The following is a 17,511-nucleotide window of genomic DNA, read 5'->3' on the forward strand; positions in this document are numbered from 1 at the left end:
TACCGCTAAAAGCCTTACGCCTTTCAATCGAACAGGTTGACTATCTTTTTAACCATGTTACATTAAAGTACGCTCCTTTAACCGTCAAGTACCATCAAAGCGAAGAAAATTGCATTTATCATACCTTCCTATCATACCTTCCTATCATACCTTCATTATTTACATATACATACACGCAATATCCCCTTTACTGCAAATAAGGACGTCGGATTAAAATTCCCATAATCGCAATCGTAAATTTTCGGCCTGCATTTCCGTTCGCCAAGGACGATTCCTCGAACGAACGATGTTTCATTGTCAAGTGGAAATCTGTAGAGAGGATAGTTTGCTGAAGCTGGCGTGGCAAAGGGCAGTCCTGCGAGAGAAGAAAAAAAAATGCGGCGATTCAATTATCGCGGGGCGAAACGGCGAGAGCGGAACTTCCGGTCGCCGGCATCTTCCGGCTCGGCGTAAACCGTTCCGGCATAAAAGGAAGGATAAAGAAAGGGGTGGCGAGGTGCAGGTGAATGCAAGGAGTGGGAAGAAAGCTCCGGAGGAAGGCTACGTGTCGGTACGAGGGAGTTGAAACGGTGAACGCGGGATAGAGTTTGGGGGTTTAACGCGAGAAGTAGCGTAGCTAGGATGGCAGAAGAGGTAGGTGGAGGAGGTAAGAGAGAGGAATGGGGAGGTTGAAGAAAACACATAATAGGGTGGGGCGCTTTGCTGCCGCTTTTGAATCGATCCAACGCCGGCTACAGCTGGAATCTCATCCCACACCGGTTCGGTCAGCGGTTCTCATTCTTTACCCCCATTTCACCCCTCTTAACGCCGCGACAAAGATTATCGCGGGTATATGGAAGGACAGAGGCTGCGATTGGATTTAGATTAACATCGGCTTTAAAACTGTCGGCCGAGGACCAAACTGCCTTCGACGATAAAACTGGGTCGTGGGTCGACCAGCTCGTATCAGACACGTACGTGTCAAGCACGGATGAACGAGCTTTGAGTACACTTGTTAGCCCGGTCCGCTCAAATACGCGGCCGGTTATTAATTCGTCGTTGTCCTATCACGAGCCCCGGTTTCGAGTAGGCCGAACGATAAATCAAAATTGCACTTTGCAATTGGCGAGCGTTATTAGCTGACGGGCTGCCACTACGGAGGATCGCGTTTTATCGATCGTCTCGTCGATTAACTCGCCAACGATCGACTAATTCCCTGTTACCGCCGTTCTTCCTCGTTCGATCTCGTATACGTTGGTCCGTGGCAGGCGACAAGTTTATCAGAAGCTAAAACCAGTGCCGATTCCTCGCGTTCCAGGCAAAACGAAACCGAGCATGCGATTTTTGTTCTCGACGCGGCTGAATTAACTTCGATCGAGGAATCCTGTTCTACAAGCGTCTTATGGAGCAACTAGACGTTATACGAATGTCGTTAATTAGCTCGCGAGTTCCAAAAGCTGATGTAATATCGGAAGAATTCCAAGCAGAAATGTGCCGCGTGTTCCGATAGAAATTTTGATCAAGGTAACTCGTTCTAAGAATGGAAATTATGCCAAAATTACCTCAGCCGCGATCTGCACTCGTCAACTTCGTACATCGAAAAGTACGGAAAACCGATGATATTGCGAATACTGTTTTTTGAATTCATCTCAGAATACACCATCACTCGTTACATCCTTCTGCAATAAACGAACTCGTAGAAACAAGTGGTCTGCTTTTTGAGAGCCAAAGATTAGCCGCTCGATGAAACTAAGAAATTCAAGCAAAAAGTGGAATTGATCGATTTGTCCTCTGAGAAGCTGAAATATCTTTCTTTCTCGTATACGTGCTCACTGACTTATAAGGCAAACTTCCAAAGTTTCTTATTTCTGGCCTTAAGCTAAAAAGCATCCCGTTTCATCAAGACCACGAGCAATAACGCGATAAACGCGTTTTAAATAATTTCCTCCTCTCTCTAAAGAAACTCACTTTAAAAAATGCTAACAAAAGACGAAGCTTCCCCTTTTCACCGGTCACAATAAGTTCGCCGCAAGTCGGCGTTCATTTAGCGAGGCCAGCTTCGCGTGCTCGCGGAGAAATAACCGGTGGCTTAAATTGGACCAGCGAGGCCTCAAGATCATTTATAATAAAGACTCACCGTTGTTGTTGCGCAGGATGGAAGCAGGACTCGTTGCCTCGAGAGGGCTGCTGGGCTCTTCCGTGCTCGGCTCCCTCTTCACGCTGAAATGGAAACATCTATTATGTATTCAATCGAACAGGGTGTAGAGAACGGATAGAAGGGATGAAATCGGCCGAAAGTAGTCCAAGATCGACGCGAAACAGAGAAAGAAAGTGCTAGGAACAGGGTCGTTTAGGTTCCTCTCCGGGTCGTTCTGTTCGCGAATTCGCTTCTTCCTTATCGTACACACGAGATTGTGTTTGCGCGCAGAGGGGTGGTTCTTTGACTATGGCCCTGACTCCATCCGAGCAATCAGGATTGACCTAGTTTTTAGTTCAATTTGCGCGGCGAACGTGCGTTTCCCTTAAGCCAGCCGAAATGAAAATGGACCAGCAGGGGAAAAAATCGAAGATGGATGGGTCCACAGGGGCCAATTGCACGGATCGGAACGATAGTCGTTGTAAGAGAAATATCGCGTAATTGTAAGCGATTTTTAAAGAACCACGAAGTCTGTTCGTAACTAAAGGTAAGGTATTCTAATTACAAGATAATTGAAATAGGAATGATTGAACGTAAATCTAGATGAAGTTTTGTAAAGAAAAAACCAGTAATATTTATAGAATATCGTACGGCATTGTAAAATTAACGTTACATAGCGTGTCAGAATTTCAAAATTGTTTTCTTGTAGAAAATGAAAATGCGATTCATCGCGTGACGATATTAGGGGTATTGATACGTTTCGTGAGTTCGCTATATCTTAAATGTGGACGAATGCGTGACGTTTGCATATTTAAGTAGAAAAAATACTTATGCTGTGAATCTCCGATACAGAAAACTATTGGAAGCTCGCTAATACGAAAGATTCTATTACGTTAACCAAATGAAAGAACCTTACTACTATGATAAAGATTGACATCGAGTCAATCGTTGAAAAGAAAAAATATGCAAATACGAAAAGCAGATTGGAAAATAAAAATGGCACGGGATACGATCCACTAATTACACGAACATCTTACATTTTTCAGTATATGTTTGAACATGTTTGAATAATATAGAGAACGTTGGTTATTATCGTTGCTTCTTCCTAGCCGATGATACCCTGTTTAATATCTGTTTATATAGGATATATCGCAATTATTTTGACCTCCCTTCACTGTTGGTAAAATAGACACAAGATGACGATTGAGAAATGATAAGGACAGCCCCAGGGAGCTTGATGTAAATCTAAATATAACGTGCATATATAACGTACGAATGCTCGTCTAATTAGCGTACAGTTACATTTAATTGCTACTCTTTCACGATACGATACATGTCAAAAATAGCTTTCGCTTCGATTGTAACGCTAAATAACGCTAGAAAGCCAATTGCACGCTACAACAAGATAAAGCGTGAGAAATGAAAACTTTTCACGCCCATCTATTTTCAAGCGTGACTGTTACATCTCTATATTCTCTAATTTCACACAAACACGAGCTCCATCGATCCTACACCAACCAAAGATGCAACGATTAATAAAATCCTCTGTCAACCGGTTAAACGTTTCATTTTTCGTTAACCCAGAAAGCTTACATGGCTGGATCGTATTAAAGTTTGATAGGATTTTACCATCCGCGATTGCAACAACGATACAACGTAAACGGACACGATAAGAAATTATATCGGAAGCTAATACGGTCAGCTGTCATGTTCCGCGAGGCACCGACACCGACTCGTCGCGATTCGACAGGTTGGAAAACTCTTCGCGCAAATATTTTCCCCGCCAACGTCTTTGATGCTCCTTCAAAGAGGATCCCGAGTTCATCAATAACCGATAGATCTAAGAGGATGGATCGACACCCCCGGAGAGGCGTTTGGAAAGGGGAAGCCGCTTCTCCTCTATGAATAGATCTCCTATTTCGGAAGCCGAAGAGTACGTGTTATCGAGCGGCGACCAATAGCCCGCGACCGCTTTGAGCCGCGACGATGATGACAGAAACCATACGCTACATTGGTGTAGGTGCTACACCACTATTCCGAGTGTCGTCGATAATAATTACTCGCCGAGTTCGAGTGAAACGAAGTGGGTCGGCCGAAAATATCTGTACCTAAAAGGTGGTCAATCACGCGTGATCCGAACCGCGAATGCGACCAGCGATCGAAGATATGAAATATAGAAGATCGCGATTGGAAATTATTTAAGCGATTTTTAATTAATTAATCGAGTATTCGAGAATAAACTATTGAAATATTCGTAGAGGTATCGGGTATCTTTGCCGTGGTTGCTTTTGAAGTTGGAACATACACGTTGCGAATCTTTCATCGAATAATTTTGAATGTTGAATATACGAGGTAATTACCGAGTAACAAGACAGGAACGAATGTGCGAAGGAAAGCAGACGATGCATGTACTAAGACGTTTTATCAACTATATAGCGTATTTAAAGCGGATTTAACAGACGAAGTAGAATGTTTGGACAAAGAAAAGTCGATAGAAGCTTTGGCAAAAATAGAATCTCCTTGGAAAGTAACAAGAAGATTGGGACATAACATCGATCATCGTAGAAATATTGAAAACGGATACCGCGTGAAAGCTTTATTACACTTGCAAGCAAGACTCCATTTTCGATACTGAAATAATAATTATAAAACATAGAACATTCACGACACGATTAAATTTTCACGATTAGCAAGTGGTAAGCGAGTATGCAAGAGAATATCATAAGAAGGAAGAATGAAAAAGTAATTAATAGCTCAGATATTATCTTCATAAGTTTAAACATCATCGAGTTACCAAATTTAAATATACGCGCAAATAAGAGTAATGAGATCTTCATAAAGATTTGATTGCTGGTCAAAGATATCAGACTCTATAGGTAACTGATACGGATATCAAAGCGACAAAGAGCGTAATTCATCCTAAAAAAAGCAACTACCATTGCGAACGAGTAGGGCTCTTATTTCTAATTTAGCGGAAAAACAGCATCGTTGTATTTGTTTGGAAGTTACTTTGAAACAAGTAGAATAAACAACATTATACGTAATGGCGGTTAGCTATGCTTTTCGTACTTAATTTTCCATTATGCAGAATTAATGCTCTCCATTCCATAATGTCATTCTAAATCGATTTTTAATACCATCCGACCATGTTTGAAGTTGATTTTGTTATCATCTTATTCCAGTGCGTCAGTTCGAATTAAAACCGGAAGAACGTCGATCTTTTATAATAGTCGTTCGTAACAATATCCTTGTCCGTGACAAAAGATAAACAATATCAATTATTAATATTATTAATATTCTAAAACTACCGAATTCAATCGAAGGATTATACTGCGAGTTACTTCTCGCACGCCCTACAGTAGCTTTTTTAAATAATTTATCTAAGACATCTTTCCTGTATTCTGTACGAAGATCGTAGGATATGAGCGCGGTAGTTAATTTTAAGATCCAACACGCTATTAATCGTATGGGAATCGCAGGAGGCAAACGTAACAGTACATTTCTGTTGATTTTTCAATTTGATATCACTTTACAGAACCGAACAGGATAGTCTTGATACGACATCATTGAAAACGAAAAGAAACCTGTTAGTTCCAAAGATGTAAATTTTTTAAAGTTAGCCGATAAGTTAATTGTATTTTAATCTTATGACGAACGATCTGTTGCAAATTTTAAAGAGAATGAGAGAACACGTGGTTGACTCTTGAAAAAAAAAAAAAAAGACAAAGGAAGTACAAGTTTGGTAACGTAGGATTGATTAACAACATATTGAATTGCCAAACTGCTTCGCTGCGAAAAAATTATCGTATTGTTCCCGTCTGTATCGTGTGCGTAATCTGAAATGAATGAACTCTGAAAAGGACGTACTATGCTGAACTTTCAACGCTTTAAGTATCAGATATGTTCTTAGCCGGTTACAAAATTTAGTTTAGGTGGATATATCACCTGTTTTTAGAATATCTTTAAACCCAAGAAATGACTAAGTTAAAATCAAGAAATACGAATTTATCACGTTTTGTCCGCGCGTAGATTTATAAATTACAAATTTAATTTTGTTCCAACTAGCAGAAATTTTTAAATAAATCTCTAACCGAAGATCCATTGTAAAACCTTGCTATACAGTTTTGTTCTTTTTTCTTTTTTTCCTTTTTTTGTGTGTGTGTGTGTGTGGAATTAAGGAGCGCGAGAATAAGCAGAGCATCGTGTATGAATGATTTCAGCGAGTAAATCATAACAAAAGCGCATAATGAACAGTTACTGCACTTGGCAAACGAGAAAGTGTAAAAATAAAGAATCTCTCGTAAGTTCTCCGCTTAGATGCATAGTTAACGGTAATTATTTGTGCCGAAAGTATGCGCGTAAGGAAAAAAAGAAGTTAGCAACACCGTAAACACACTCGACTTGGTCGGAGAGAACTTTCATTTTGAAATAAGGATTGTATGATGAGCGAGCGTAGATGGCACAAAAAGATATGTAAATGGTTTTCGTATAGCGAAAAATAAAAGAATGCGAAGAAGTGGAAGCTTCAGAAGCAGGTTGGTAATTCAGAAAAGATATCCCGGAAATGAATATCGCTACACGAGGAAGTCTATGCTTTTATAATTAGCTCATGCGTGTATATGTTGTTTGCATGATGCTCGTAGAATATTTTCTTCTTCAATATTCGATACATTACGTATAGGAATATATGGAGTATGGAAAAGTGTGAAAAGAAAATTTTGCTATTTTTTTTTTTAAGTAATCCAATGACTAACTAACTAAATAATACTAAATAATACAACTAACACTAATATATTGATTCTGGATTTTCGAATGATGCATATATAATGTTAAATAATTGCCAATAAGCTAATGCTTGTAGCAATAATCCTACGTTATACGTATAATATAATAACACTGAACATCAACTTTTGGGTGGTATATATCGAGCAGACCAAGCTCGATAGTGTATAAAAATAACGAAAAAATAACAGGAATTGAGTACTAGCTTCAATGAAACATTTTTCCTGTCCGTTCATATGACACGGTTATTATTATAAAGAGAAATGGCGAATAATGACAACTAAGTAATAAACACGCAGAACGTGGATATTGCGCGTGAAAAAATAATGAACAACGTTCATGCGCTCATTGATCCAGTCGCGAAGAAGTATTAACACATTGTAACGAACGTTTCGACTTCCGTTTCCCCCGGTTGTGCCACAGAAACGTTGGAACGATAAGGAACGCGTAATTTTTATTTCGAAACTCGCTTGCCCGATCTCTCTTTCGTTCCGAGGGGCACAATGTATTCAATTAAATTTCTTTATTCACGCACTGTAAACCACGAACAAGGTTTAACGCTTGCAGAGACCTTCCCCGGCATTTGCGTTTTTAAAAACAATGACTAAAAGACGAGGAAATCGACTTGCCAGCCGCTGCAAAAAACGTATTTAAAATTAAATGGAACGTTCATTTCCGCGAAGCTTTTCTCCTATAACTCGCATCTCGTCAAAACTGGTTATTTTGCAAACGCGTAATAACAACGATTAATTTTATGAATAAATGAACGGCAATTAATTTCACGATGGAAAGAAAGCAACGAAAGAGAAGCTCGTTAAATTGAACTACGTTGATTCGAAATATTGGAAAACATATTTTATAAATAAATTTTATAAATAATTAAATTTTATAATATATGAAATTAATATACTATATAACGTATATACTATATAACATATAAACTAACTGTAAATATATATATTCTCTAAATAAGGAAATATCGGTTATAAATAAATTCAAATATGTAAATTTTTATTCAAATGTCAAATATACAAGTATTGATTAAATTTTAAGTTCGTAAAATGAATATCGTTTCTCAACAACGAAGTTTAGAGTTTATAATAAAAAAATAATTTCATGACGCAACGAGAAGATAGCTAAAATGACACGCTATAAAGTCATCACAATTATAAACTATCCTACGATCAAATTGAATTCTCACTGTCAGTTAGTTATAAATGACCACAACAGTACAGTTAGCGTTAGATTTCGTTATAGGGTTACTTAACTTTAATAACCTCAATTCGAATTCGAATTCTGTATCTTACGCGATAAATGTCGTACATGGATTTTATCGCGTAAAATGGAAAATTCGAATTAAGATAAGGTATTCTAAGATTAAGTAACTTAACTATGTAGATATATCATATATCATGTAATGATATACATAGTTAACACATTGATACCAATTGAATGATACCAACGATATCAATTGAAGGTTAAGTTAATAGAATGATACCAATTGAAGGTTAGGTTATTATATAGCAGGATAATGATAAAGACTATGTCAAATAAGTTATGCTGCAAACAAGGAAACCATAGAAGTTTTCTTCGTTTATAGTAGTAAAAATTCATATATAGAATATCGTGAACGTAAATACGAATTCGGTAATTCAGAAAAAAATCAGTCAGCGGGTCTTGGTCGTTTACATTTTTAAACCGGCTGGATAAGAAAACAAGGCTGAATGCTGAGGACGAGACGTGATGCTCTTAAAGTTTGCATTATTAAATGATACCTGTACAATTGCATTCAGTTCCAAAAACATGAACACGATAACAAAACACGACTCTATCATCTTTCCCAAGGGAGCACTTTAGAAGATCATGCACACATTCAAAAAGTTTCGCCCGCTTTGTCACGTTACGCGACTGTATAATAGGAAAAACGTAACGACTTCAGAAGCAAAAATCTTTCATGATGCACAAAGCGTTATCTTCTTATACACTAAGTAATGCACACAGTCTGTTCTGAATAATAATAAAATTCATCAAAGTATAAATATTAATCCGATTCTTTCAAATAGATATTGCCGCCATTATGATGAACGCTTCCCGATATAATTGAGGAATTGAAATGGTAAACGATATAGACGTTAGAAATAGAAATTTAAAGAATAAACAAGAAATATTAGTCGAAATTGATACCTAGTTTCCACTGAAATATTACTTTTTATTTTTTCATTACTTGTATCGTTTATTATTTCAAATCCTCAGTTGTACCAACACTCTTATTTTTAAACCTATGTGCATGTATATATGTATATCTTCCTCGAAGTTTATTTCAAATAGACCAACAAATAACGTAATATACATTATACGCTTTATACAACGAACGAAACAGTATTTCATATTAAAGAAATTGTAAAAATAGTTTTTGTATTCGGTAACAACTGTTGAACAACTCTGAAATAGTTGTTATATATGTATAGTCCTGTATTGGTATGCGATCGTTCAAATGGTGTGCAGCCTAACCTTAAGAAACATAAAACTCTGAATCCTTACCTGATGAAAGTCGAATCTGCCGCAGGGCTGGAGGGTCTTGGTGAGGAACTTGCAGTGGACGCGGTATTGGTTTCTTCCACGTCCATCATCATTCATACCGACAATGACGGATCAATGCGAACGTTGGAAATTAACAGGGTATTATGTTAACGAGATCAACGAGATTGGAATCAGAAGGGATATCGTACGGAAGGTGAAAATTTTTGTCGGGCCCGCCAGTCTCTGAACGTTTGATCTCACGGGGGCAGAAACCATAAAGTCGGGGAACTTGACAAAGGGGTTGGGGGTTGGTTTCATGCGCCCGTCCACGAGCGCGGACTTACGGAAAACAACTGACAAACGATGTTACCCCCACCGTGAACAACCACTATCCGACGCCTGCAACCCTGCGCCACGGACACCTGCCGCGTAGGAACACTATCATTGCGCAGGCGCCGCGCCGTCAAAGAATTCTTGAATTTTTATAAAATTAACAAAATAATAAGAATTAAAAAAAAAACACATATAACGGTTCGTTTATAATCTAAGTTTTTAATAAAAAAATGTTTGTTTGATATTATTAACATCATACAGAACTTACTAAGTTATAAAGTATTACAAAAACATAAAAACATACATATACATATGTATATTGAAGAGACGATAGAAATGCGGTTAGTTTCATTTAAAAATGGTTTATTAGGTTTTTCTTAAATATCTAAAACAATCTTTTCTCTTGTTGAGTAATAATGTCGAGCAAAAGTTTCTCCAACGAGCAATGGAAAAATCAGAGATGCATCTGCACAAATCTTAAATATTGTTACTTTAACTGGTTTTACATTCATTCAAACCCTTGTTCCATGAAATAGCTTCATCTGAATGAGCACCACTATCACTATCACCAAATTTTGAAGATGTATTTATAAATACACCATATTTAGCATTATTTCTCTGGTATATAAATTATTTTAATTCAATTTGTTATCAAATTTATTTCTATTTACACATTCTTTATTACCTTGAAATTTGCATTTCATATATGATAATATTTTAACAACACTACCTCCGATGATAATCATGCCACTGTTTATTGCTTTCACAGTCATTGTATTTAATTGCCTAAGATTTGTGAAGTAATCAACATAATATACAATAAGTAACATACAATATATTTAATATCATTGTATTATATATTTGTTATATTTCTTGTTTGCAATATTTATAAAATCTATATTTATTTAATAAATAAATTAAATTATATATATAAATTCTAAACTTTATTTTACAAGTTCAAATCTGAGATTATGTCTATAATTAAACCTGGATTCCTATAGAAGTGAAGATTGCCATCTGACAAAGTGGGGCTGAACACCAGAATTAAATTATTTTTTTCAGCACCATAATGTATTAAATCTTCGTTATTAATTTCTACACCTAGTCTTGCTATTACTTTAGATGGTGTTCAAATCATATCCTAAAAGTTCATAAATATTTAAATGCTTAATTTTCTAAAAAAATGTTCAGCTCTCTTTTATTAAATCATACCTTCTCTTCCTGTTCAGCCAACATTGTATCTAATGTAAGCATAATCCAATCTTTAAATAGACAGTAATTGCCATTAGGTATTAACATTCCTGTTCTATTAATAGCATGTTGCCTAAGACTTTCTTTTTCTAATCATAAATGAAAATCTTCTATATGTATATCTTAATACTAAGCATTTTATTAAATTTTCTTCCATACCACCTGCTATAGACTGCATTATGATACATTCAACCTGTAACATAAGTATATATTTAAATTGTCAATAATATTAAAGATTATTAAATATTTTAATGAATCATTTTATATTGTACAAGAAAAATTATACTTTATATCTTGAATTTCACATGAATCTATATTTAATGTATATATTCTTCTAAAAATATTATATATGAAGATATTTTCAATAAACTTATTTTCTTCTAATTTACCACTTTGATCATCTTCAAAAGGAATGTTTCTAGTCCGTTTCTAGTCACTACTAGTCCAAAATTTTTTGCTCAAAAATCAGAATTCTTATATGTCTCTGATAAAACATTATAGGAAATTCCTTAATTCCAGTCATATTCTAAAACATGCTGATATCATTTAATATTTTAATCATATGAAATTGTTAACTACTTTCTAAAGTTTGATTTTCTTATATTTTATGAAGAATCTACACAATCTTTCACACGATAGGTGTTTCAACTAGGATAGGAGAGCTATGATACAGCACTTTCTACAATTGTTGGGTCTTCATGTGTTATTCATTTTTATATGAAATTTGTTATGTTTTTAAATTATATATATAATGCTTTTCATTGAATGCTTCTTATACATACATATATATACAATGCTTACAAGGAAACATAACCTAACATGAAAATATGATTCTTAATACAATTTCCCTATACATACTAAAAATGTATTGCTATATGTAACTGCGAAATTTATTATTACATGATTCTGATCAATAAGTGGAGTCGGTAATTGCAAACTATACTGTAAATTATAATCTGGTGTAGGCAAACAACGTACATAAATAGTAATTGATAGTAGGTAGTATGTATGTATTTAGCTACAGTCAGACAGGTAAGTAGCGTTGTGTAGAACATGAATTCAAAAGAACAGCTAGTCGTTTCAACGTTTAAAATTATTTCTTCTCTATATATATTTTTAGTGTATTTTACAAGTTAGTATGACGTCACATTGCTTTTATCTGTCATTTAACTGATCCGCAACACGCGTCACAATGGTCTGCACCATGTTTACACAGATCATCATTGAACTGAACTTCGCCGAAAATTAGTTTATACATATGTACTAGCTCTAGCACAACCGACCGCGTCATGGCGCGCTGGAGAGAAAATGATAACCTAAAACAGATTTAATTCCATAGTCATGATTCAAAATCCCGCCACAAAATGGCTGACATCCAAATGTGTTCATTTTGTAACCAGCGACTTCACTTATTGGACAAATAATGGATAGAAGCCAATATGGCGTAAAAGTAAAGTACTGAATGTGAACAGTTCATAATAACGTGTAAAAGACGCTAAAAGCGCTCAATTTTACATACGCAGAAGTTTCGAACCTTAAGATTCATAAAGCTAAATTCTATCATTATATATAAAAAGTCAATAATTTTATGTCCCCTAAAGTAAAGTACAGCCAAAATGGGTGACATAAAATCCTTCTTTCATCAGTGGTGCGCAAAAAATTGCAAAGAACCACAATTTGATGTAAGACCAACAGGTAGGATAATACCATTTTCAAAATAATATAAGGATAAAGACGTGTTATATTATTAATAATATTATAGGGCCGAAACACCGACAACGATTTCTTTGTGAATTACGAGTACCCGGATTTGATTATGTGGGTGCAGGAAATTCAACTAGCAAAAAAGATGCTCAAGGAAATGCAGCCAAAGATTACGTTAATTATTTAGTTCGATCAGGACATGTAAATGCTGATGATGTTCCAAAAGATACACAAAGCATTTTACAACAAGGAACAACTATTAAATCAGAGCCTGTATATCCAACAAAATCTGTATTTCAAGATGGAATGGGTCCAAATGACATAGGTCAAGCATATAGGGCTTATAATGAACATGGTGAAAGCAATTACACTTATATTGATAGAATAGCAGATCAGAAAAGAGTTGAAGATGCAGAAGATGTTGATGTGAATTCTGGAATTCATGGGAATTGGACTATAGAAAATGCTAAATCAAAACTTCATCAATTTATGCAAACTAACAAAATTAATGCTGATTACAAATATACTCCACTTGGTCCAGATCATATGAGGTATGGATTGTCTCAATGTAGCTGTTTACTTTTACATTGGGTTGGACTTATCAATGTGGTATTGTGATGTCACTTAAAATCTTCAATTGTATCAAAGATCTGTTTCAAGATGATATAAAGAAAATGACATAAATGACTTACCATAGCATTTGAAATTCTATAAGACCATTTTAGAGTACGCTATTTACTTATACTTAATGCTGGTACAAGAGAAAAATGTTTTCTCTCGTGCACAGATGAAACTGCTGTTTAACCGGAACTTTTATTGAAATAATTCAATAATAGTTTTGGTGCAATCACTCACAGAAATTTATCACAATGTACTCCAATATGGTCTTGGATATTTTCAAATGGTAAGTTGAATTTATGTCATTGTAATTATTTGTTAGATTTATTAAGCATAATATAAATATACATAAAATATTAATAATATAAATTTATATTTAGGGGTTTCATGGCTGAAATGACATTTTATGTAAGACAACTTGGAAGAAGTATGTTTTCAAAGTAATATATATAATTGATATCTAAATCAATATCTATTTATAACAAAAAAGTTCTTAAAAATGAATTTCAGATATTACTGGTCGTGAGACTGGTTCAAATAAGCAAACTGCATCAAAAAGTTGTGCCTTGTCTCTTGTTCGACAGTTGTATCATCTTGGTGTTATTGAGCCATTTAGTGGAACTTTGAAAAAGAATAAAGAAGCAGAACAAATAAAACCATATCCAGTTAAAATTTCACCAGATTTGATAAATCAGATACATGATGTTCTGGACGGTCTGGATATAAAACCAATTCCAGTGAACCTATATCGGGTGATTTATATTATTTACTAATACTAACATTACTCTTACAAATCTACATTATTTTTATTAAGTAAATTAAGCTATGATTTTTATAATATTAATTTGTATTATAGACATTTAAAACGGAAGAAAATGATTCATTTAATGTTTCATACTCATTATTAACAAATCAAGTGTTAGATGATTTTATTTCATCAGCACCACAACCAGCTGGAGTAGTAAGTTGGTCTCCTCCACAACAAAATTGGAATCCATGGACTGGTTGCAATATTGACGAGGGACCATTAGCCGTAATGTCTTTAGAACAGCTGTCAGAGGATTTATTACATGAACAAAGAGAAAGATTGCAAGAAGATGAGAGACTTCAAAAAAGTATTAAGGAAAGATCTCATTTACCAGTTTTTTCAATGAAGAATGAAATAATGAATGCTATCAATGAAAATCCTATAATTATTATTCGAGGAAACACAGGTTGTGGTAAAACGACTCAAGTATGTCAGTTTATTTTAGATGACTACATTGCATCAGGTCAAGGTGCATGTTGTAGTATCGCTATTACGCAACCTAGAAGAATATCTGCTGTATCTGTAGCTGATCGAGTTGCTTTAGAAAGATGCGAAGATTTAGGACTATCTGTTGGATATTCTGTAAGATTTGAATCTTATTTGCCGAGACCTTACGGTAGTATAATGTTTTGTACTGTTGGTGTACTTTTAAGAAAATTAGAAGGTGGCTTAAGGGGTGTATCACATGTTATTGTTGATGAAATTCACGAACGAGATGTTAATTCTGATTTTATTATGGTTGTACTTCGTGATATGATTCATATGTATCCAGATTTGCGAATTATTCTAATGTCTGCTACGATCGACACTACGTTATTCAGTAATTACTTCAATAATTGTCCGGTAATAGAAATACCTGGAAGATCGTATCCAGTACAACAATATTTCTTAGAAGATTGTATACAATTAACAAATTTTGTACCACCTTTCGATTTGAAGAAACGAAAAGGTCGAGATACAGATGATTTACCAATGGAAGGAGAACCAGAAGAAAATTTGAATAAAATTATTGACATGAAGTACTCTATACAAACGAAGAATGTCATGGCGCAACTTAATGAAAAGGAGATAAGTTTTGAACTTATAGAAGCTCTACTAGGATACATTAAGAAACAGAGTATATCTGGTGCTATACTAATATTTTTACCTGGTTGGAACTTAATATTTGCATTAATGAAACATTTACAACAACACCCTGTTTATGGTGGATCAAGTTACATGATTATACCACTGCATTCACAATTACCAAGAGAAGATCAACATAAAGTTTTCGAACCTGTAATGCCAGAAGTAACGAAAATTATTTTAGCAACAAATATTGCCGAGACCTCAATCACAATTAACGATGTAGTTTATGTAATAGATTCTTGCAAAGCTAAAATGAAGCTTTTTACTTCTCATAATAATATGACAAATTATGCTACTGTTTGGGCTAGTAAGACAAACTTAGAACAAAGAAAGGGTCGAGCAGGCCGTGTTAGACCAGGGTTTTGTTTCCATCTATGTTCTAAAGCGCGATACAATAAAATGGACGAACATATGACACCCGAAATGTTTCGGACGCCTTTACACGAGCTAGCATTGAGTATTAAATTATTAAGATTAGGAAGTATTGGAAAGTTCTTGTCAAAAGCAATTGAACCACCACCAATAGATGCTGTAATCGAAGCAGAGGTCATATTACGCGGTACGTTCCCTCCATTGAACATTATCAAATATAAATATTTGTCACATTACTGTTTAAAACTATTTTTTTTATAATTGTAATTTATTTCAGAGATGAAATGCTTGGATGAAAATAATGAATTAACGCCTCTTGGAAAAATATTGGCTCGATTACCAATAGAACCACGTTTGGGTAAAATGATGATCTTAGGTTGTATATTTTGTGTGGGTGATGCACTTTCAACAATGGCTGCGAATAGTACAACATTTCTAGAAGTGTATAATATGGGACCTGATCTAAGACGGTTATCTGCACAACAAAAATCATTTGCTGGTGCAAGGTATAGCGATCATGTAGCAATGTTACATGCTTTCCAAGCATGGGAAGAAGCTAGATCTATGGGAGAGTATGAAGAACAAACATTTTGTGATTCGAAAAATTTAAGTATGCCCACATTAAGAGTGACATGGGAAGCTAAGGTAACTATAAATAATGCCTTCTTATATACTGTAAAACAATATGTTAACAATATTTTATATTTATAGAATCAATTGCAAGCACTTTTGCTAAGTGCGGGATTTCCGGAAAAAACTCTTTCCCCTACACCGTTAAATTATCACGCTGGTGCAGATACTCGTCTTGATACGATTACTGCATTATTATGTATGGGTCTTTATCCAAATGTTTGCTATCATAAAGAAAAAAGAAAGGTTCTTACTACTGAATCTAAAGCAGCGTTGATTCACAAAACGTCAGTGAATTGCAGTAATTTTGAGCAAAATTTCCCATTTCCATTATTCGTATTCGGGGAAAAGGTAAGATTACTCTTTTTTGATGTAATAAATTTAAGTAATCTTAGGATTATGTTAATTTATTTTTATTCACAGATTCGTACAAGAGCAGTATCTTGTAAACAAATGACGATGGTATCACCGATTCATTTACTATTATTTGGTTCTCGGAAGGTCGAGTACGTCGATAATGTAGTAAAACTGGATAACTGGATCAACTTAGATATGGATCCGACTCATGCAGCAGCAATAGTAGCTTTACGACCCGCATTAGAAAGTCTCGTTGTGAAAGCTGCAAAAGAGCCTGAAACTATTCTGGAATTAAATCCTAATGAACAAAAAGTACTATTTTATATATATCAATGTTTTTTGCTGCACTACTCTTCTCTTAAGTATTACGAAATTTTGCTTTTGCTTTGCTTTCTTTTTAGGTGTTAAATGTAATCAAATCGCTTTGCGGAATGAATGCTTGCCGTTATGAACTGGATCAGATTACAGGTGGTTTCTATTCAAAAAGACCACCAAGGGGATATTCGACTGGTTATCATTCGGGAAGCGGTAATCCCGCAAAATTAATGCGCGGAGCTGGCGGTTATCGCGGAAGCCTTTATGGTGACAGCGGTAGTAGATATTCAAGAGGCAGTTACAGTGGATACAGAGGCGGTGGTAATAGAGGATACGGAATGAGTAATTCACGTGGAAGAGGCAGTGGAAGTTGGGGTGGTAGAGGAGGTTTTCGTGGTCATTATTGATTATAATTTTAAATAACTTTTAATGTGTAAAATTAGCAAACGTCTATTATAATGTGTATGCGATATGTTTCACGTAGTTATATATTATCTTCTAATTAAAAATGTAACATATATTTATTTTTATATCTTTTCATTCAAAATGTTGCTTTTCTTTTTGTTTAACAATATTT

General features: G+C 35.0%; 3 protein-coding genes across 5 annotated transcripts in view; 1 reads left to right on the forward strand and 2 right to left on the reverse strand.

Annotated features, from left to right (window-relative positions):
- The window catches only part of Eip78C (Ecdysone-induced protein 78C), a 140,529-nt gene extending 130,671 nt beyond the window's left edge, over positions 1-9,858 (reverse strand). Inside the window, exons 1-2 of one of the 2 annotated variants that reach the window (XM_033350627.2) lie at positions 9,440-9,858; positions 2,117-2,199 (exon numbers count right to left, since the gene is read on the reverse strand). In XM_033350627.2, the coding sequence (XP_033206518.1) occupies positions 2,117-2,199; positions 9,440-9,531 (175 nt within the window). In that variant the 5' untranslated portion in view covers positions 9,532-9,858. The remainder of the gene's footprint in view (positions 1-2,116; positions 2,200-9,439) is intronic. The other variant, XM_076626748.1, reaches the window with a different exon arrangement.
- A 239-nt stretch (positions 9,859-10,097) lies between these two features.
- On the reverse strand, positions 10,098-11,204 carry LOC117166569 (deoxyhypusine synthase). Its single transcript, XM_076626776.1, is given in 3 exon segments — positions 10,098-10,892; positions 10,964-11,080; positions 11,082-11,204. Coding segments are annotated over 3 exon segments (432 nt in total). The 3' UTR covers positions 10,098-10,700.
- Positions 11,205-12,423: 1,219 nt separating this feature from the next.
- mle (dosage compensation regulator mle) lies at positions 12,424-17,458 on the forward strand. Of its 2 annotated transcripts, XM_033350617.2 has the most exons (9): positions 12,424-12,697; positions 12,765-13,257; positions 13,705-13,751; positions 13,835-14,076; positions 14,181-15,819; positions 15,910-16,277; positions 16,344-16,613; positions 16,686-16,931; positions 17,021-17,458. In XM_033350617.2, the coding sequence occupies exons 1-9, from the start codon at positions 12,619-12,621 to the stop codon at positions 17,339-17,341; spliced, it is 3,705 nt and encodes a 1,234-aa protein (XP_033206508.1). In that variant the 5' UTR covers positions 12,424-12,618; the 3' UTR covers positions 17,342-17,458. The 2 variants fall into 2 exon arrangements, with proteins under 2 accessions (XP_033206508.1, XP_033206509.1); XM_033350618.2 differs by lacking the exons at positions 12,424-12,697; positions 12,765-13,257 and adding an exon at positions 13,274-13,610.
- The last annotated feature ends 53 nt before the right edge of the window (positions 17,459-17,511 follow it).

Source organism: Bombus vancouverensis, chromosome 2 (genome assembly GCF_051014615.1).
Source record: "Bombus vancouverensis nearcticus chromosome 2, iyBomVanc1_principal, whole genome shotgun sequence".
NCBI classification, from domain to species: domain Eukaryota; kingdom Metazoa; phylum Arthropoda; class Insecta; order Hymenoptera; family Apidae; genus Bombus; species Bombus vancouverensis.

Excerpts from the sequence above, each read along its gene's own strand:
- mle (XM_033350617.2), top strand. The coding sequence starts at position 12,619 with ATGGGTGACATAAAATCCTTCTTTCATCAGTGGTGCGCAAAAAATTGC. Across the intron at positions 14,077-14,180 it reads TTCCAGTGAACCTATATCGG|ACATTTAAAACGGAAGAAAA; the intron begins GTGATTTATATT and ends TTTGTATTATAG. Across the intron at positions 16,932-17,020 it reads TAAATCCTAATGAACAAAAA|GTGTTAAATGTAATCAAATC; the intron begins GTACTATTTTAT and ends CTTTCTTTTTAG.